At 46.2% G+C, this 21,108-nt stretch overlaps 1 protein-coding gene across 3 annotated transcripts; it reads right to left on the reverse strand.

Moving 5' to 3' along the window:
* Positions 1-213: 213 nt before the first annotated feature.
* Positions 214-19,200, reverse strand: TXLNA (taxilin alpha). Of its 3 annotated transcripts, none has more exons than XM_048500929.1 (11): positions 18,922-19,200; positions 14,948-15,201; positions 14,005-14,331; positions 12,409-12,500; positions 10,588-10,758; positions 7,925-8,119; positions 7,301-7,420; positions 5,247-5,321; positions 4,772-4,864; positions 4,295-4,390; positions 214-2,759 (listed from the first exon to the last, which is right to left on the reverse strand). In XM_048500929.1, the coding sequence occupies exons 2-11, from the start codon at positions 15,165-15,167 to the stop codon at positions 2,415-2,417; spliced, it is 1,734 nt and encodes a 577-aa protein (XP_048356886.1). In that variant the 5' UTR covers positions 15,168-15,201; positions 18,922-19,200; the 3' UTR covers positions 214-2,414. The 3 variants fall into 3 exon arrangements, with proteins under 3 accessions (XP_048356886.1, XP_048356885.1, XP_048356887.1); XM_048500928.1 differs by having other exon boundaries at positions 18,984-19,199; XM_048500930.1 differs by lacking the exon at positions 18,922-19,200 and adding an exon at positions 18,860-18,915.
* Positions 19,201-21,108: the final 1,908 nt, after the last annotated feature.

Here is a 21,108-nt window from a genome sequence, read left to right on the forward strand (position 1 = left end):
CAGAGAAGATTAAGTGTGGTACAGTGATGAGAAGGCAAAGGAATCAAAATTCAAATCTCTGCTAGGCCATGAAGCTTGCTGCAGGACACTGGATTGGCCACTCTTTTTCAACATAACTTACCTCACCATTTGTTGTGAAGCTAATATGAAGACAAACCATATCTGCAACTCGGACTGCCTGCAAGGAGGTGGTATAAAAAAAAGTACTAGAAATAAATGTACAATATTAGTTTAATTTATATTGTAGTATAAACAGTAAGGTATCACCCTGTTTCAGCATATACTTAAGCAGTTCAGGGTGGAAAAATACCAGTTGTGTACCTGAACTGGGTCCCAACAACCTGGTTCTGAAGCTGAAGAATTCTGCCATTCTCTTAAGTCGCATGCCACCACTTCCAGATTCTCAAAATTTTAAAAAGTTTATCTCAGCTGTATACACACCATACTTTTTCAAAGCCCAATTAAGTCAGCCAATTCAAGATTCACCCATTTCTTTGAAAGAGCACACAGGAAAGCAATACAAATAGTGCAAGCCCTGTCCAAATGTTTATACTAATTGGGATGGAGTCTAGGAATAGCAAACTCCATGAGATTCAAGATCAACCATGCTGTTCAAAGTGGAAGGAAGAAAGAAAGCTTCAAACGTGCCATCGAGTTTATGTTGGTTTCTATTGGATACAAAATATATGTACAACAGATCAGGATATAGCCTATTTGTGCAACACCTGTTAAAATGATGTGAAGGTTCCCATGAAAGAGCAAGAGCAGGGATATATCTGAACAGCGGTGGCCAATTCCGGCCCAATAGTCAGCCAAGATGTGAGTTGTGGTCCCCCTTTACATCCACATCATTAGCTTTCTACCATCCCCACCAAACGCCAGAAGCCACGGTGATGGAATCACCATTTCCAATGAGGGGCCCAAGAAAATATAAGCAAACCCCAGAAAAGTGGAGGAAGTTGATCTGCTCGTTTGAACAGGAGGCTGTGCCAAAGAAATGCTGAAATCCGGTGGAAGGTGAAGTACAGGGAAGTCACTGGGTGACGGGCACAAGCGTGCCTTTCCGCTGACTGCTCTTACACGCTGGCTCCCAAAAGCTCATAATGCAACACATATCTGGTCTGCAAACAGCTTTGCAAGAATGGAATGCTAAGTCTTTAAAAAAGGGTCTAGAAAGGGAGGGAAGTTAACTTTCCAAAAAATATGTGGCAAGGGCGAACACACAAAAGATGAAATCTGCAACTGGTTGGAAAATCAGGAAGTGGAACAAAATGTATGACCGTAAACTGGGCCTCAAACAGAAATAAGCTGAAAAACCAACAGAGGAATTGTTAAAGGCTAAGCGGGACATCTTTTTGTCTCCTCCACAAGATTCAGCAGAAAGGATGGCCTGTAAAACTGCAGTTAAGGTAAAGAATTCGAGTCATTCCTGACAAGCTCCAGACAGCTGCAGATATGTAGTTCTGTGTTTGTTACCCAACAGTGTTTGAAAGGGAAGTCAAATTGTGTCACCCTGTCACTGAATACCAAGGCCCACGGAGAGGAAGATGCTGGGGTAAGGTACCCCCCTCCTGCCCCAGGGATATGCTCCGCACAAACAGGTGCGTGGACATTCGTTTTGTGCAAAACACTTAAGGAAGTAAAAACCTTTGGATTAAACCTTTAATACATACGCTTGTGCGTGTGTGCATATAAGCATAGAGGCAACGGTGAAGTTATAAGGCTATTGAGACACAGATTCTGGGAATAGCAAAGTCCTGGAAGGGATTGCCTCCTCTCCTTCAAACTGACAGGGCTTCATGGTCTTAGTCTCTCAGTTCCCCATGAAACAAAACCACACTGACTTAATTCTCTTTTTAAAAAAGTAAATCTCAAAATTAAACAACTCATAACATACCAAACTCCTGAGTCTCCTGTACTGGGGTTAAACTTTGGGGCTATATTTTTCCCCCTTGAAACTTTTACGAAGGGGGGGAAATCCCCCAAGCCCCTCTGATATCCACTTTTGCTTTTCATTTGCATTCACAGCACAGCACCCATTAAGCTTTAGGGGTCAAACAGGCACTGCAAATGTGAAACGGGTGAGAGGTTTGCCCCGGATCACCTGTCACAAGGTCTTTTGGTGACGCTGCCTTAAATATAGAGAGTCACCTGACACATACCAAAGTGGACTGATCCTAGTTTCATTCTGTCTTTCTCTAAAAAGTGGGGGTTACCCTGTGAACTTTGTGTCATATACAGATCTTTTAAAAAAGCAACCCCCTCAAAAAAGCTTTCAATATTGTAAAAAAAACTGTTAACTGGAGAATCTCAAAGGCCCAGGAGGGCTGAGCTCTCACCCCCAGCCCTGGCTTCAGGAAAGGTGACTAGATGAGTCTCTTGAAGTTTGCCAGTCAGCCTCCCTTCTTCCACCTTCACTCAACAGAATTTGCAGCTGCCTCTGCCTCCTCCTGGGCTTGTGCTGCTATGCTCAGTTCACCAAGGGTCTCAGCAGGTGGTCCTGCGCAGCAGCCCTCCTGTGCTGGAGGAAAGCATTCCCCCGCCACACTATCCTGGGGTGCCAGTTCATCTGAGCTGCCTGGCAATTGGTCCTTTGGTAGTTCCAGGGTGCTCATGCCAGCGGCTGGAGAAGAGAGGGCACACAGGTCCTGGACCTTCTTGTTCAGGTCATTGCGCTCCGTCTGCAGGGCTCGGCACAACTTCTCAAGGCGCTGGATTTTCACCTGGAGCCCTTCCAGCTCTTTGTCCCGGAGTGTTTTCTGCAAGGAAAGAAGAGGAAGAGCATCCAGGTCAACTCCAGCCTGCTTTCCAAACTAGTGGAGACCCTTCCCTCACCAAACCCACCCCCAACAACTCCTCTGAGAAGTTGCTCAAAGAAAGCCAGCCACTCACTTTCAGTGGAAGTGTTAATAAATGAACAGAGGACACTGCCACCAGTCAGCACTGGGTAACAGACAGACTGGGGGCCACTGCTACTATAATCAATGCCTCTGCCTTCACACCCACTGGCCTCGTCCTAAATGCCTGGGCCTAACATCCTTAGGCCCTGATCTGGAAGACCTAGGCCAGGGGTGGCCAACCTATGGCACTCCAGATGTTCATGGACTACAATTCCCATCAGCCCCTGCTAGCATGGAGTGCCATAGGTTGGCCACCCCTGAGTCCTAGGCTAATCCGATGTTGTCAGATCTTGGAAATTAAGCAGGATCAGCCCTGGTTGGTGCTTGCATGGGAGACCACCAAGACATTCCAGGAAGGCAATGGCAACCATCTTTTCTTGCCATGAAAACCTTACAGGGTCACCCTGCCAGCTTCAACTTGACGACACTTGCCATCATCAACATCCTCAAGCTTCATTTGAGCCCAGCAGAACTTTAGAGCCCAGCAAAATTTTCAAGGCATAAGCTTCTGAGAGTCAAAGTTCCCTTTGTGAGAAAACCCAAAAATCCTGTTGGTCTCTAAGGTGATGCTGGTCTCATGTCTAGTTCTTCTACTGCAGAACAACGGGGCACTCTCCTGAAACTATCCTTAAGCTAGTTTAACAAAACTTTAAGAGGAGAAAGGGGAAAACATGAGGGCAGTGATATTAATTCTCCTGTCCCAGGAGCTGGCCTATTTGTTTGTGTACTTTGGTCCCCATCTGAGTTTGCTGACTTACTCTGTGTGTGATTATTGGGAGGGAGGAGGAGAGAACAAGGTAAATCATTGTCAGTAAGTCACTCTATAGTCACCATAAAAGCTGGAAGTGACTTGACAGAACGTAACACACATGCTCCAGTGACCAGTAAACACCTGGGAGTCAGTCTCCAGGTGCTGCCTTAGCAGCAACAAAACCCAGATTGTGCATAAAGCAAAGCCTAATTGAGTGCATGCCCTGTCTTGGATGGCCCAGGCTAGACCAATCAGATTTCAGAAGCTTAATAGGTTGGGTCCTGGATAGAATTTGAATGGGAGAACACCAAAGAATATCAGGGTCGCTATGCAGACAAAGACAATGGCAAACCACCTCTATTAGTATTTTGCCTTGAAAACCCTACTGGGTTGTCATAAGTCAGCTGTGACTTGATGGCACGTTACATACCAACAATTCCGTGCACAGAACAGTCCAACAGCAGGGATAATGGATAAACTTCTACAGAACCACATAGCATGAGAAATATACAGGTGTTTCACTCTCTTGTTGTGAATCATTCCACCTCCCCAACTGAAAGCATGCGGTGTTCAAAGGCAGAACTGGTGTTCACGGGGCAAAGGATGTGGCCAATAAGTCCCCCCTTCTAAGTTTTGTCCCTACCTCTTCTGCCATTTCCAGAAGAGCCTTGTTGCTGCTTTCCCAGCGAGACCTGTACATTGTGGTCTCTTTCTCCAGCTTCTTGATCTTCTTTGTCATCTGCAGAATTGAAAACCGGGAAAAGACGAGACAGGAAAGAAACAGAATTAATGTAAGTCAATTCCAATTCAGATTTGCTTGACCTCAAAGGACAACAATGTGGCCCTGAGCATTTCTCCCACTTTCCCAGGCCATGGCAACTCCCCACATTCTCATCAGAAAATATGACAGTCAAGTCTGGGAAACACAGACACCACAAGCAGCCGTTGGCCTGGCACAGGGGATGCCTAAGGCAGCAGACTGGGAAGTGGATGAACGGGCACACCTCACAAATCAATTTTCCTGGGATTTATTTAGAAGCAAAGCAAATCTCAGCCTCTTCCCAAAGAAAAGATGCTTTCCCAACAGCTTGGAGTTGAAGCAGACAGGAGCACACAATACCTTCTCCATTTCTTGTTTGAAAGTGGTGAACACCTCACTGCTTTTGGAAAGGGTATTCTGAAACTCTTCAAACTTCTCTGTATAGAGGGCCAGCTGGAAAGAAGAAGGAATGGAAGATACATTTACTGTAAAGCCACAGCAATCCACCGAGGACGAGATATGGAAAAACCAGGAAACGGTTTGCTTTAGATTTTAAGGTACAATTTAACCATAGCAAAGTTCTCTACCATTCTTCCTGAGGGAAGAGATGGATATGTCTAGCACCTGGTTAAAAATTAAGCTACCTAGTCAGAAAAGCAGTTAATAGTGATCAAACCCAATTTGTTTAGAAAAAGGAGGCTACAGTCCCTTAACCTACCACCATTGTCTAATTCTGTCTGCAGACTGGCACAGACATTACTGCTCTCCCTTTCAAGCAGAAAACAGATCTGTCCTCTTTTCGGTCAGAGAAAAAGACAACCAAACATACACATACCTGCTGCTTAAGATGGGTCTCCTGTTGCTTCATCAACTCACACATTCTCTGGGACTCCACAGCCTCTTTTAACAGCTGCAAGAAAAGGAACAGCAGTGAAAAGTAGCAGCAAGAGGCATTCACTTGGTGCAGTAGTATGGTATCTTCTCTCCATCATACCATTCACAGAATTATTTAATGGGGGGCCTCCTGACCCAACTGCACCTGCTGGGAAGCACTACTGCCTGTGGTTGTAGAGCAGTGTAGGCTCAACTGAGAACTGAATGCTTGGGGAACAGAAGCATGTTCGTAGACTGTGTGCTCCTTTCCCCTAGATATGCTGTTACGAGGGTCCAGGGAGACCTAATCCAGTCAAATCTCTTGTACTCCTGCCTGTTTGAGCCAAGCACACAGATCCAGGTGAAGTGAGACTTGGTCCGGGATGACTGGGGAAAACCTGTGTGAACAGGAAGGCCCTTCTCCCTGGAGTTGGTGTTCTGTGGGTTTATGTTATTATTTAATTATTTTATATATACTTTATTTTAAACATTGTTTTAATGTATTGTCAAAGGCTTTCACGGCCGGAATCACTGGGGTGCTGTGTGGTTTCTGGGCTGTATTGCCATGTTCTAGCAGCATTCTCTCCTGACGTTTCGTCTGCATCTGTGGCTGGCATCTTCAGAGGATCCTCTGAAGATGCCAGCTGTATGGCCGTGTTCCAGTAGCATTTTCTCCTGACGTTTTGCCTGCATCTGTGGCTAGCATCTTCAGATCCTCTGAAGATGCAGGTGAAACGTCAGGAGAGAATGCTGCTAGAACATGGCCATACAGCCCGGAAACCACACAGCACCCCATTGTTTTAATGTTGGATTATTTTAATGTTTGGCAGCCTGGGGACCACATTGGGGTGAAAAGGCAACACAAAAATGTTTTAAAACGAATAAACCTCCTCCCACCTTCATGGGTTTGATCCAGGCTCAGGGGCTGCGTCTGATGTCTTCCCACCTCTGTGAGGTTAGCCTGAGTCCTGGAAGCCTGATTGGCTGAGATGCGAGGGGTTGCTCCCCATGGACTCATGGCATATTAGAGGCTCAGAGGTTGCAAGTGTGAGGAGGAAATCAGGGGGCAGAATAGGCCCATTGGGAGCTTTGTCTGATTTACGGGAGATGGGGCTCTGACAGGGCCACTAAGAGATGTTCCTGCCACAACCCCATGGGCTTTTGCCCTTACATAGCTCCACAAGGCTGGGCACTACAGAGTTTTGGGAACTGCTTGATAGTTAACTAAAATACAGAAAAGCTATAAAAAATGTGAGAGCATTTTTGATCATTCTGTGCTGTCCTTTACATCCTGCTGAGAACTAACAGTGTGGGGGGGGGGCGGGGGCAGGCGCGGGGTGGTGGTACAGATGTAAAAATGTCCTGATTCTGCAGGAGTGGGCAGGGCATATACTGGGGATCAGTCTCCCACAACAAAAATGGAAGACTGGAGTGCTGTGGGGTTTCCGGGCTGTATGGCCATGTTCCAGTAGCATTTTCTCCTGACGTTCTGCCTGCAACTGTGGCTGGCATCTTCAGAGGATCTGAAGATGCCAGCCACAGATGCAGGTGAAACATCAGGAGAAAATGCTACTGGAACACGGCCATACAGCCCGGAAACCTCACAACACTCCAGTGATTACGGCCGTGAAAGCCTTTGAGAAAAACAGAAGCCCTCCGCAAGATCTTCTGCACAACCCTCCCTGTGGAGCAGGGTGGAAATCTACCCTTCAACAAGGATACTCTCCTCCACCAACGGGAGACACCTGCAGTCCAAAACTTTCATGCAGAAAGATGCAGTGGTTACTTCGTGCCTAAGAATCCTAAAGCTCTTGCAGCTTCTCCAACTAGGAACCCACCACACCCTGCAAGACCTGTCCTCTCCTCTCCCTGACTATTATGTCTCGCTCCCTCCCAGGGGTTTCCTAACCTGTAATGAAAATGTCAGGTGTTTTCAATTATCTACAGAACTTTTTTCTCATACTGAGGTGGCAGCCAGGCTTGGGCCTCCTCAGACAACATGCAACAAAGACTCACAAAGTCCTTCTCTCGCTGGTATCTCTCCTCAGCCTCCTTCAGCATCTCCTGGGCCTGCTGGAGTTTGGCATCCACCAACTGCTGCTGCAAGTCCTTGTGTTTGAAGACTTTGTCGATGTGCTGTGGAGAAGTAACAGTTAAAAATAACCCTACTTCCTGGACACAGCCCCAAAATCAGTCGCTGTCGGAGCATAAGCATGAAAGCATTACTTCACCAGTAACACTTCAAGCCCTGATCTGGATGATGCAGGCTAGCTCACTCTCATCAGATTGTAGAAGTTAAGCAGGGTTGGCCCTTGTTAGTCCTTGGATGGGAGACCGCCAAGAAAAACCAGGCAATGGCAACCTCCTCTGTTTATCTTTATCAGGTTGCTGTAAGTCAGCTGAGATTTGATGGTGCTTACGTACATACAGTAATATTGCAAGGGAAGGGCCCTCCCAAGGGAATGTAGCATTTTTTAAGGGAGGTGAGTTACCAGATATATACTGATTTGTAATTACTAGAAGATTGTCCAATCAGTGTCCTCTGAAAGGTCCCACTACAATTCTATAAGCTGCATCAGAACCCTGAAACTTGCTGTGTGATCCAGGCTGAGCCCCACATCGAGCCTGTTGGTTGCCTACCTCCTCTCGAAGCTCGTACTGTTCAATCAGCTTCTTCAGGCGCTCAGCCAACTCCATGTTTTCCTGCCGCAGCTTGGAGTTGCGCTCGTTATGCTGCTCCATCTGCAACTGGATGTCATTGAGCGTCACCTGAAAATGGGAGGTCACCTCCTTCCGCTTTTCCTCTTCTTCACGGGCACGCTGGACGCCCTCCTCCTAGTGAGGGGAGGTAATATAAAGGTAATCCCTTGTGCAAGAACCGGGTCACTGCTGACCCATGGGGTGACATCACATCATGACAGTTACAGACTTTTGTAATGGAGTGTTTTGTCATTGCCTCCCCCAATCATCTACACTTTCCCCCCAGCAAGCTGGGTACCAATTTTACCAACCTGGGAAGGATGGTGAAGAGAAGGTGAAGAGGTGACATGATAGCCATGTTTAGATATTTGTAAGGATGCCATTTTGGTGAGGGAGCAAGCTTGTTTTCTGCAGCTCCAGAGACTAGGACCAGAAGTAATGGGTTCAAAGTGAAGGAAAATAGATTCCACCTAAACATCAGGGAAAACTTCGGATGATTCCGCATGGGCCAAAAACAACAGTGTGAAAACGGTGTGAAAATGGTGTAAAAGGGTTTAAAACAGTATAAAAGGGTTTATACTGTTTTCACACTGCTGTTTTTGGCCTGTGCGGAATCAGCCTTCCTGACAGTAAGGGCTGTTCTACAGTGGAATGCACTACCTCGGAGTGTGGTTGAGTCTCCTTCTTTGGAAGTTTTTAAAGAGAGGCTGGATGGCCATCTGTCAGGAGTGCTTTGATTGTGTGTTCCTGCATTGCAGGGGGTTGGACTTGATGGCCCTTGGGATCTCTTCCAATTCTATGATTCTACTCAACAGAGACAGCTCATAACTTTCCCCAGCTCATAACTAATTTATTACTAAATCTGCAATACTATGAGCCTCATTTTAGCACGAGAACTTATTTTTCAATGGTGCTTTTCAGTTGTGCAATATATGAAATAACTGAGCATGAACAAAGTTTGTTTTCTTTAATGCATATCATTGGTCTAAGAATTAAAATATCGTTGCCATCAGCCTTGAGCCTCAACAACTCCCCTTTTCTGAGAGAATTTACTAATACGGCTTTATTAATACCTTTCCATACTATTCAGAAATGTAACCTTCTTTGGAGGTTTTTAAAGAGAGGCTGGATGGCCATCTGTCAGGAGTGCTTTGATTGTGTGTACCTGCACTGCAGGGGATTGAACTTGATGGCCCTTGGGGTCTCCTCCAGCTCTATGGTTCTATGAAGGTTGAGTCAACTTTGAGCTGGCTACCTGAAACCAACTTCCATTAGGACTGAACTCAGTTTGTGAGCAGAACTGCCTCCAAGTTCCATATGGTATCTGGAAGCAGCATGGAATTTTTTTGGCTCAGGTTTAATAGACCTGGAAATGTTCCAGAAAAGCAAACAAAACACAAAACTCCAAACCCATACTGGTAAGGGGAGTGAGTTTTTTTCAGATTTGTTTGAAAATTTTCAGGTCTATTAAACCCAAATCCAAAAAGAAAAAAAAAGGGGGGGGGGAAATAATTGGTGAACACCCCTAATGACTTCCACTAGTTCCGGTGGCTTTAAAAGAAAGATTAAAGGTCTGGGAGATGGAACTTTACTGCAGCTTACCACTCTATGCTATGGGGCTCCTCTAGTGAGAGGAGGGGGGGGGGGGAAGAAAGTCAGTCTCAGGATCCAAGGGCGGGAGAGTGGCCCTAATGAAATCACAAAAGAGGACATGCAGCAAGTCTGGGGTCAATCTGTAGTAGTTCCAAGTTCAAAGATTTCTCAAGCAGCAGGACTACAACTGGTCCCTGCCTGAGAGAATCACAGCTAGGCAGAATAGGCATTATGTCACTGTGGCAGTCAAACCAGGACGGGAAGACCAGAATTCAAATACCACTCTACCATAAAGCCCCTTGGGTGTCCTTGGGCCAGTTCCTCTCTTAGCCTAATCTATGGCAAAAGGAGAAAAAAACAGAAGCAGAGAGAGCCTTGCATGCTACTTAAGAGTTTCTTGGAGCAAAGTCAAGAGAAAAATGCAGGCTGACCAGCCCAACCAAAGGACGACATGGACCTGCGGGTCAGCTCACTGTAGAGCAGTTAGCTCAGGGGTATGCAACCTGTGGCTCTCCAGATGTTCATGGACTACAATTCCTATCAGCCTCTCCACCATGGCCATGGTGGCGGGGGCTGATGGGAATTGTAGTCCATGAACATATGGAGAGTCGCAGGTTGCAGACCCCTGAGCTAGATGCAGGTCCAGATAGAACTGCATTTGCCCAAATGAAATTGGCATGCTTGATCTGCTCCTTGCCTTATTGTCTTGGTCTTCCATTACAATCTCTTGAAATCAACTGGGAGGGCTTGAAACCAGAATGCTACCCTTGGCCAGTGCAGCTTAGCCTGGCAGGTGCCCTTGTAATTATCTTGTGTTGTCTTTTTGGAACCGAGGGCTGAGGCAGCAACACAAGCAGTACGGAATCCCCCCAGTCTCAATCTTTCAATCTAAAAAGTCATCTAAGACAAGAATGCTGTATGTGAATAAAGCACTGAACATGTCACAGCTCTGACAAGCAGGAATTGGCAACAGCAATAGGGTAGGTTGGCTTGGGGCAGGGCTCTCTTGCCTTGAGGGTGCGGTTGTGCCTCTGAAGCTCCCGGCACAAGCTCTCCAACTTGCTGCGGGCCAAAATCGCCTTGCTGTGTTCACTCCGTAAATGGTCCTTCTCCTGCACCAGCTGAGTCTGCTTTTTCTGCAAGATTTTCATCTGCTTCTGAGAGTTCCGGTGCTCTTCCAGCTGTAAAGACAAACACAGAAAGAGAATTGCATCAAAAGACCGACACCCGTGTAGCAGAAAAAAGATGGAGAAAGGAAAAGTGCTACAATCAAGGTGGTGGTGGGGGAGGGGAGTGCACAGTCCTATGTGGTCCTGCAGCACATCTTCTTGATTAAGTGACAATCCACTAATTCTGTTCCAGAGTCCAGATGGTCTGCTTCCATATTTTAAGCACCAACATCAACACCTGTATACCAGTCTCTGATTATCAACTACCCGACATGGCTAAAATGGCCTCACACCACTGACTTGGCATCACCACACTCCCTCTACCACGCTTGCCCACTGTACAGTTCAGATGGTCCCTGTGAGGGTTGCATTCTGTATGGAACTCGACTTTCACATGATCGCCTGTAATCTGGGAAGCTGATTCCACTCTGTGCCAGGCTGTAGGGAAAATCAGCTTGTGCGTTATTTGCGGGCAAAGGCCAGCCTGACAAGTGGCTTGTCTGCTTCCAAACTGCAGTTATTGAGGAGGCTGTTCTCCAAGTAAAAACAGGATAAAAACTGGAGGGGGCCCCCTGCCCTTTAGAGGACACATAGTTTGGCTGTGTGTCCTGCTTCAAGAGTCCAGTGGAAGGATCCACTTTCTCCAGATGCTCTCCTTCATCAAAGGAGATTGTTGGGCAGATCATCCTCACCTTCACACAGGGCAGTATCAAGCCTGAAACTCATGACCCTCCTACTACAGCCTAAAGCTGCAACGTCACTGTAAAACAAGGACTACAACTTAACTCTGCGGAGCACAATCATTCCACAGAAAGGCATTTTAAATGGCTTAGCAGAAGTCTAAGAGCACAGCCAGACACCTGCTCCCTAGGAAGTGAGCTTGGTGATCAATCACACTTCTGGAAGCACAAGAAATATCCGAAAGGGAAGCAAATATCTTTGCACCTGGATGTTACTGGCTTTCCATAAGACAGAGGTCTGGAACCTGTGGCTCTCCAGATGTTCATGGACTACAATTCCCATCAGCCCCTGCCAGCACGGCCAGTTGGCCATGCTGGCAGGGGCTGATGGGAATTGTAGTCCATGAACATCTGGAGAGCCACAGGTTCCAGACCCCTGCCATAGGAAGCTCAGGGAAATTGGCGGTTGATCCTCATCAGCTTTGTAAGGGTATGGCAAGACTGAAGCACTGGCTTCTTCTGCATGGTCAGTCCAACTCATGCAAGCAGTCACCTGGAGTGGCAACATGTACAGGAACAATCAGTGACTCAGGACTCAAGGCAACACCACAAGGGATGTAGAAAATAAAGGCTTGGAAAGTGCTGTATTTGGGATGGCAGAATATCTTGAGGAAAGCCATAAGGTCCTGCAAGAGCACTCCAAACACACACAAATTGCTAGGCACGCTCTGCTGAGTTAGCCACATTGCTATTTGGTGGCTGGCTTATCAGCTGCAGCTCATTTTAAGTTTCTGTCTTTGAAACAGACCCCAAATCATCAACGCAGGGTGAGATTAAAGGGAATCATAACACCTTCCTCTGAGCTATCAGATTTATCAGGAAACTAGAATGGGAAAAGATGCCAGCAGAAGCCCTATTCAGCTGCCCTCAGGACTGCCACCCCATCCGAACATCTTTTCCTCTTGCCCTGCCAGGAACTGACCAGTTCTGCATACTTCTTGCAGAGGGCTGCCAACCTCTCCTCTGATGTGCTGAGGGTGTTGAGGGTCTGCATCAGCAATGTGATCTCCTTTCCTGGAACACAAAGGGCAAAGCAGACACACATTCAGGGCACAATGGAATGAGGTGACAACCAAAGGAGAAAAGGAACTGAAATACGTATAGACCAACAGGAAAGATTTTCAAGGTCAGGGAGAGGTTCATGTGATACAGGAAAATATCATTCAGGGTGCAAAAACCCCACACACTGTCTCTGGTTATCCATCAAGTTTTGGGTGGGGGGGAAGGTAAAATAATAGAAGCACCAGTAATTTGTAGTAGAATTTTTAAATCTGCTTATATGTTTTTCACCATGTGGGAATACATCATATATCTAATTCAGAATATGACCAGGGGAGTGGATCTTCCTACAAACCTGGGAAAAGCCCTAAGTTTGCAGGAAGCCCAGAAAAGGGGAAAAATGTGTTGGGGGGTTTAAATTAAACAGTTTGCCGGAAGCCCAGAAAAGGGGAAAAATGTGTTAAGGGGTTTAAATCAGTTTGTAGGAAGCCCGGAAAAGGGGAAAAATGTGTTAAGGGGTTTAAATCAAACAGTTTGCCGGAAGCCCAGAAAAGGGGAAAAATGTGTTGGGGGGTTTAAATCAAACAGTTTGCAGGAAGCCCGGAAAAGGAGGAAAATGTGTTGGGGGGGTTTAAATCAAACAGTTTGCAGGAAGCCCGGAAAAGGGGAAAAATGTGTTGGGGGGTTTAAATCAAACAGTTTGCAGGAAGCCCGGAAAAGGAGAAAAATGTGTTGGGGGGTTTAAATCAAACAGTTTGCAGGAAGCCCGGAAAAGGGGAAAAATGTGTTGGGGGGTTTAAATCAAACAAAAACAATACAAAACTTCAAACAGTTCAACTTAAACATAAAGGAGATCTCAGCCACCCTTTTGGAGCTGCCTGGGAACCTCACTAAACATTGCTTAAGAGTGTGGTGGTGGAAAACAACAGTCACAGTGGTGGGAAGTTGCAGAGGTGACAGGAAAGCTGTGGGGGAGAAAGTGGTGCTGATGGGAGGGCAGGGGGCAAAAAAGAGGGAGGAAAGAAGACAGAGATGGGTGGGTAGGGGGGTGAACAACTGAGGGAGAAGTTGGGGAATTTCTCCTGCCCCATGAGTTCCTTGCAGGTCCCCTGCTTGTCCTACCTTACAAAACAACTATAGTAGCTGCCCTCAGTGACAGCACAACAAATATTAACCAGCAGGATTGACCACTGAAAAGCCAAAAGAACAACCATAGATTTGGGCAGAAGCATGTACTGAATATCACACAGGTTCTTTGTTGATTCTGAAACTTAGTTGTCTTAAACACTCAGCAACCTCAGCCCAAACCTCCATGATACCAAAAAAACAGAGCTAACAGCAATCAGAAAAGCCTGCGCGTGCGTTTTTGATGCCACAGAAAGAGTAGCAGAATGAGCAGAAAGATCAGAACCACACAAAAAAATAAATGACAGAGAGTGATGACTTATTTTTGTGGAACAGGATTGCCTTCAATCAAGAAAAAAACACATTGACAGTCAGGAAGGAATCAACCACCTACCAAGCCCTTTGGCCTTCTTTTTTTCCTGGGCTCGCTTCTGATCACGCTCTGTACCCTCATCATTGGTTCCCCTAGGGCTCTCTTTTTCCCCATTTATCTCAGGACAACTCTGTTCCTGCTCGCCATTCCGTGGGGACTCACTCCGGCCCTTTTCAGCCTCATCCAGCTCTACAGGTTCATTCTGCCCACTTTCATCTCCTGGACCTTCTTGGTTAGTATCCATACAGTAAGTGTTCAGGATATCCTCCAGCTGTCTGCTCAGTTCTTCAGAGACATCACAGGTGGCAGACTGGTGGGGCTGGGATGCCGCTTCCTCTGTCATAGATGCTGTAGGAATTACAGAGACACAATGTTACACTTGGACCCCTCCTTATTTATTTCAAACCTCTTTCTCAATAAGACTCGAGGTGGATTACACTAGCTGCGTTTCCACTCCTTTAACATGAAAGTATCTTCAAAACAAACAAACTGAGAGTTCTAAGCAAGCGGAGCCACACGTTAGAAAAGGTAGTAAATCTCCTTCACCCACCAGCCTCCCAACTATTGAACTTATTGGTTTTACAGATGGTATGATGTTAAACTGTGTTGCTGTTTAATGCTGTAAATTATCTCAAGTCTATAGCAGTGCAGGCTAAACAAAATTAGTCAGAGTTAACTGTGTCTACCAAGTCCTCAAATTTTCATGTCTTGAGAGGTGTTTGTACAAGGAGAGTGAGGAGTTGGGGAGAAGAATAATGTGTATACATTAGTGGCAGAACAAAGAAGGAAAAACTCTCTACCTCTAGAAAAATGGACACCATGAAAACCAGAAAGGGGTGAAATGCACAAACAGCCCCTTGTTAGTGGGAGAAATAAGCTGCTCTAAGCTTACATCAGAGAGCGAGATGTAATTTCAAACAAATTTAATTACTGCCAGGGCAACATGGCCTGTAACAACACAAACCCTCTTTCTTGCTTTGTTCTTCGCTTGCTGGAGTTTGACCGCTTCCATCAATCAAAGGCTTTGAGTTGTACGGCTCAGGAGGGTGTGTACATTTACTGCTTCCTGAAGACATTATAAGAGACTCAGCTAAGTCACTAGCATCTGGCCCCAGACAACAGTTTATTTTAGAAGGACTGGCAGGTAGTAGGACAGCTTTGTTTTCCCCATCTTGGTTCTTCATTGTATTACTCTTCCAAAGCCACTTTCAACAGTTCCTAGAAAAAGGAAAATACAAATTATTAATTTGCTTTAAGAAAGGTTGACTATTTTGGTGCCAATCATTCATCATATGGTATGGAAATAAATTTTATTTTTGTAGTTTATTTATTCACTTAATAATATATATCCCACTTTTCTCCTCAATGAGGACCCAAAGCAGCGTACATCTTTCTCCTCTCCTCTTCTCCATTTCATACTCATAAGAACCTTGTGAAATAGCTTAAGCTGAGAGAACATGACGGTTCCAAGGACGCCCAACAAGTTTCCCTAGCAGACTGGGGATTCAAACCTGAAGTATTGCAGATCCTAGCCTGACACTTTAACCCCCACACTGGCTCTCAAAAAAGATGACAGATAGCTGGTTCCTATGTTTACACCAGCTTTTATTGCTACTGTTTTACTTGTGGCAGCTCTAACATTTGTTTGTTTTCTGCTTAATGGTGAGTTGTGCCCGCCTAAGACTGGGAACAATACTTCCTGCTCTGGGTATACAGGAAACCAAGCAAAGCTGAAGGATTCCATACTATAAAATCAGGGCACCCCACTGATTTTAAGATTTCCCAGTCCCCATTACCCTTCCACTTGTGTCAAAGACAGAGGTCACATTCCCCCCATACAGTGCATGCCAAAGACCACAGAGGCCAAATTCCCGCTGAAAATTTAATCTAGATACAACCAAGTTTCAAAAGAATCGGCACTTTTTCATCCAGGTTCCAACATCTTCACTGCAGCATGTTTCTAGTGAAGACATCTAGACCTGCCCCTTGGGGGTTGCCTGCTGTCAGGGGTGCAATTGTTAAGCTAGCAGCACCAAAATTCCAGAGTATCTTTAGGAGACCCTCCTGATGATCCCACCCAGGCTTGTTGAAGTTTGGTTCATGGGGGCCAAAGTTCTGGACTCTCAGTGTAGCCCCCATCTCCTATTAGCTCCCATTGGAAACAATGGGGGCACCCCCTTTGGGAGTCCATGGCTTTGGACCCCCAGACCAAACTTCACAAAACCTGGGTGGTATCAGGAGGGGACTCTGCTAATGATACCACCCAAGTTTGGTGAAGTTTGGTTCATGGGGGCCAAAGTTATGGACCATCAAATGTGTAGCCCCCATCTCCTGTTAAGAACATAAGAACATAAGAACATAAGAACAAGCCAGCTGGATCAGACCAGAGTCCATCTAGTCCAGCTCTCTGCTACTCGCAGTGGCCCACCAGGTGCCTTTGGGAGTTCACATGTAGGATGTGAAAGCAATGGCCTTCTGTGGCTGTTGCTCCCGAGCACCTGGACTGTTAAGGCATTTGCAATCTCAGATCAAAGAGGATCAAGATTGGTAGCCATAAATCGACTTCTCCTCCATAAATCTGTCCAAGCCCCTTTTAAAGCTATCCAGGTTAGTGGCCATCACCACCTCCTGTGGCAGCATATTCCAAACACCAATCACACGTTGCGTGAAGAAGTGTTTCCTTTTATTAGTTCTAATTCTTCCCCCCAGCATTTTCAATGAATGCCCCCTGGTTCTAGTATTGTGAGAAAGAGAGAAAAATTTCTCTCTGTCAACATTTTCTACCCCATGCATAATTTTATAGACTTCAATCATATCCCCTCAGACGTCTCCTCTCCAAACTAAAGAGTCCCAAACGCTGCAGCCTTTCCTCATTAGGAAGGTGCTGCAGTCCCTCAATCATCCTCGTCGCTCTTCTCTGCACTTTTTCTATCTCTTCAATCTCCTTTTTGAGATGCGTCGACCAGAACTGAACACAATTACTCCAAGTGCGGTCGCACCACAGCTTTATATAAGGGCATGACAATCTTTGCAGTTTTATTCTCAATTCCTTTCCTAATTATCCCCAGCATAGAGTTTGCCTTTTTCACAGCTGCCATACATTGAGTTGACATTCCCATGGAACTATCAACTAAGGCGCCCAAATCCCTTTCCTGGTCTGTGACTGATAGCACTGACCCCTGTAGCATGTATGTGAAGTTTGGATTTTTTGCCCCTATGTGCATCACTTTGCATTTTGCTACATTGAACTGCATTTGCCATTTCTTAGCCCACTCACCTAATTTATCAAGGTCCGCTTGGAGCTCCTCGCAATCCTTTGTGGTTCTCACCACCCTACATAATTTGGTATCATCTGCAAACTTGGCCACCACGCTACCCACCCCTACTTCCAGGTCATTTATGACTAGGTTAAAGAGCACTGGTCCCAATCCAGATCCTTGGGGGACACCACTCCCTACATCTCTCCATTGTGAGAATTTCCCATTTACACCCACTCTTTGCTTCCTGTTTCTCAACCAGTTTTTAATCCATAGGAGGACTTCCCCTCTTATTCCTTCATTGCTGAGTTTTCTCAATAGTCTCTGGTGAGGAACTTTGTCAAAAGCCTTTTGGAAATCCAAGTAGACAATGTCCACTGGTTCCCCCTTATCCACATGCCTGTTTACATCCTCAAAGAACTCTAGTAAGTTTGTAAGACAGGATTTGCCTCTGCAAAAGCCATGCTGACTCTTTCTCAGCAGGTCTTGCTTTTCTACATGTTTTATAATTTTATCTTTAATGACAGATTCTACTAATTTACCAGGAACAGATGTCAAACTGACTGGCCTGTAATTTCCCGGGTCCCCCCTAGATCCTTTCTTAAAGATTGGTGTGACATTGGCCATCTTCCAGTCTTCAGGGATGGAGCCTGATTTCAAGGATAAGTTGCATATTAAAGTGAGAAGATCAGCAATTTCATGCTTGAGCTCTTTAAGAACTCTTGGGTGAATGCAATCTGGGCCAGGGGATTTGGTAACATTTAGTTTATCAATGGCTGCCAGAACTTCTTCCTTGTCTACCACTATCTTTGTTAGTTCCTCGGATTCGCCTCCTAAGAAGCTTGGTTCAGGTTAGCTCGCATTGGAGTGTTTTTTCCACTCCAGGTCCAGGAAAATCCTGTGATAAGGGGGGAAAGGAGGACCAGAAACGGGACTGATCTGTGTTCTGTGGTTCGGCAGTGGGGAGATTGCAAGGAAACCTGGATATTTCAGATGACTATCCAAGGATTAATTGCTAGGGGGAAATTGCCCTTAGTCTACATATAGTACATAATGAGTCACATTCCTTTTGTTGGATTTGTTGGGCCAGAGCCCTTCAGGGGAGGGGTGGTATAGAAAATCGATTATAAATAAATAAATTTTTAAAAGGAAAAAAATACTCCTCCTTAATATCAGGATCAATATCAGGATTTATTACATTACCTCAAAAGCTGCAGCAAATGGTACAATTCCAGCATAATAAATCACAAATAAAACCCATGCATACTTAAATCATAAAGTTCGCATAGTTGAAAATACCACATACAGTTTCATAAGATCAGTTCAAGCCCCGGTTAATAACATACGACAGATTTAACAAATCAAAGATTATCAAATTCGTATCAACCCTTGTTATATCCTCCTGCTGTTTTAGTGCACTCCTGTTCTAACTCCTGCCATTCACCCCACTCAACGACAAGTCATCTCCTGTTACTTACCTCCCTTTCACCCCCAACCACCTCAGTGCACTAAATAATTCACTGGCTCCCCCAACCCCACGACTCTCCGCCCACCAAAGCCTCAGGTTTTCCACTTCAGCCTCAGAGGCCCTGTACCCTCCTCAGCCCCCCGAAACTCACGCCCAAGTACATTCAAGACCCTCCGGCTTTTCCTTCCACTCAGTCACAAGGGCCATTATTACCTTTGTGTACCCCCTTCCCTCGGATCCTCCGCCTCCTCACCCCCCTCAGATACGTCACTCACACAAAAATGACGTCGCGGCCAGGCGTTATGACGCGTCCCCAACCGTCGTCCAATCAGGGTGAAGAGGAATTCGATCGCATCAAAGTTCTCCGCCGGCTTCCCTGGGCCCTCTCCTCCTCAGCTGCCGACCCCGGCTAGTATCGGATCCCCAAAAAACTCAGCGTCGTTAACTGGAAGCGGCTCTGCCCAAGGCGTGGGATTGCGCATGCGTGACCAACAGTTCCCAGCCAATCTCTTGGAGAGCAGTAGCGAGGCATGCTGGGAAACGCCGGTGGAAAAAGCGGGACTCGAGGCGGGAAGCACGGATGGCCTCTGCTACCCGGCATACTTCGCGTCACGGAAGAAGCTCAACATAGCGCGGTGGCGTGAAAGACTACAACTCCCAGCATTCTACAGGTCACGCTTGTCCCATAGGGGTTCGGTGACTGAATAAAATGGCAAGCTAAGGCAAGCAAACAGACAAAGACTACGCGAAGATCGCCAATTATTTCTCCTCACGGTTCATATTGAAGAGGCCCTAGCACCGGGGCATGCCTGTGACCAAGACAATCCCAGAGTTCTTCAATCTCATCCAATTTCCTAAATATACCACCAGCGGCTTCCAAAAATATATTTGTGGGTCAATATTATTTCTAGTTAATAAGTCGCATCCTGTCAAAAAGTCACAGAGAACCACACACCTAAGCCTTCAAAGCACACAGCTTTAGCACACAGCTTTAGTGATGATGTACTCTACTTGATGAGACTGAAATAGTGCCAGCCAAAATTACAGAGCAATGGAAGGGTCAATGCTCCCCTCTCGTTTCTTGTACCTATCATTCAAGGGCTTTCTGACGGAAGAAGTCTTGATACAACTGCAAGTAACCTAATGCTGCATTTTTTTTTCTAAAGACCTGGAAAAAATCTAGGGAAGTTGGAAAAAATCAAGGGAAGGTGATCAGATAGAGCTTGATAAAGAAAGGTTCCAGACACACAGCTTTTAAAATATATGGACGATATTTGAAGTTCTTGTGTTCACTATTTGAGTGTGAACTATACTTCTTCACTATCTTTCTTTCTTTCTTGGGTTTATAAACCACCCTCCCCCGAAGGGCTCAGGGCGGTGAACAGTACACAATAGAGCACAATAATAAGTTAAAATTCAGTAATATAAATTAAATACGGCTCAATAAAAATAAACCCGGCCCCATTAAAATACAATACAATAGTGTAATGTTAAAACAAGATGGCACCAAGTTCCGTTCTCCCAGACCCCAAAGGGGGACGGGCGGTAGAGTCCGCTTGATGTTATGAGATCATAGGGGGAGGGGCCCCAATCAACGGCTAGACTCTCCAAAGGCCCGGTGGAACAGTTCTGTCTTGCAGGCCCTACGGAATTCAACGAGATCCCGCAGGGCCCGAACAGCTGGCGGAAGAGCGTTCCACCAGGCAGGGGCTAGAGCAGTAAAGGCTCTGGCCCGGGTGGAGGCCAGCCGTATCATTGAGGGGCCAGGGATCACCAGTAGATTGGCCTCTGCCGAACGCAGAAGCCGATTTGGGACGTATGGGGTAAGACGGTCCCGCAGGTACGTAGGTCCCAAGCCACGTAAGGCCTTAAAGGTTAACACCAACACCTTGAAAATGATTGGTAGTCAATCGGTAACCACTGCAAGCGGCGAAGCACAGGCGTGATGTGTTCTCTCATGGCACCTCCCGTGAGCATACATGCCGCTGCATTCTGGACCATTTTCAATCTCCGAATCAGACGCAAGGTCCCAAGCCTGCGTAGAGCGAGTTGCAATAGTCTAGCCTGCGTAGAGCGAGTTGCAATAGTCTAGCCTGCGTAGAGCAAGTTGCAATAGTCTAGCCTGGAGGTGACCACTGCATGGACCACAGTGGCCAAGTCAGCTTGGGAGAGGAAGGGGGCCAGCCGCCGGGCCTGACGAAGATGGTAAAATGCAACCCGGGTTATATGGGCCACCTGGGTCTCCATCGAAAGAGACGAATCCAGGTGGACCCCCAGGTCGCGAACAGAGGGGGCTGGTGCCAATATAGCCCCCTCCCACACCGGCGGCTGAAAATTCCCCACCCCACCCTCACGCCTCAGCCAGAGGATCTCCGTCTTCGATTGATTCAGTTTCAGCCT

The sequence above is a fragment of the Sphaerodactylus townsendi genome, linkage group LG06 (genome assembly GCF_021028975.2).
Source record: "Sphaerodactylus townsendi isolate TG3544 linkage group LG06, MPM_Stown_v2.3, whole genome shotgun sequence".
NCBI classification, from domain to species: domain Eukaryota; kingdom Metazoa; phylum Chordata; class Lepidosauria; order Squamata; family Sphaerodactylidae; genus Sphaerodactylus; species Sphaerodactylus townsendi.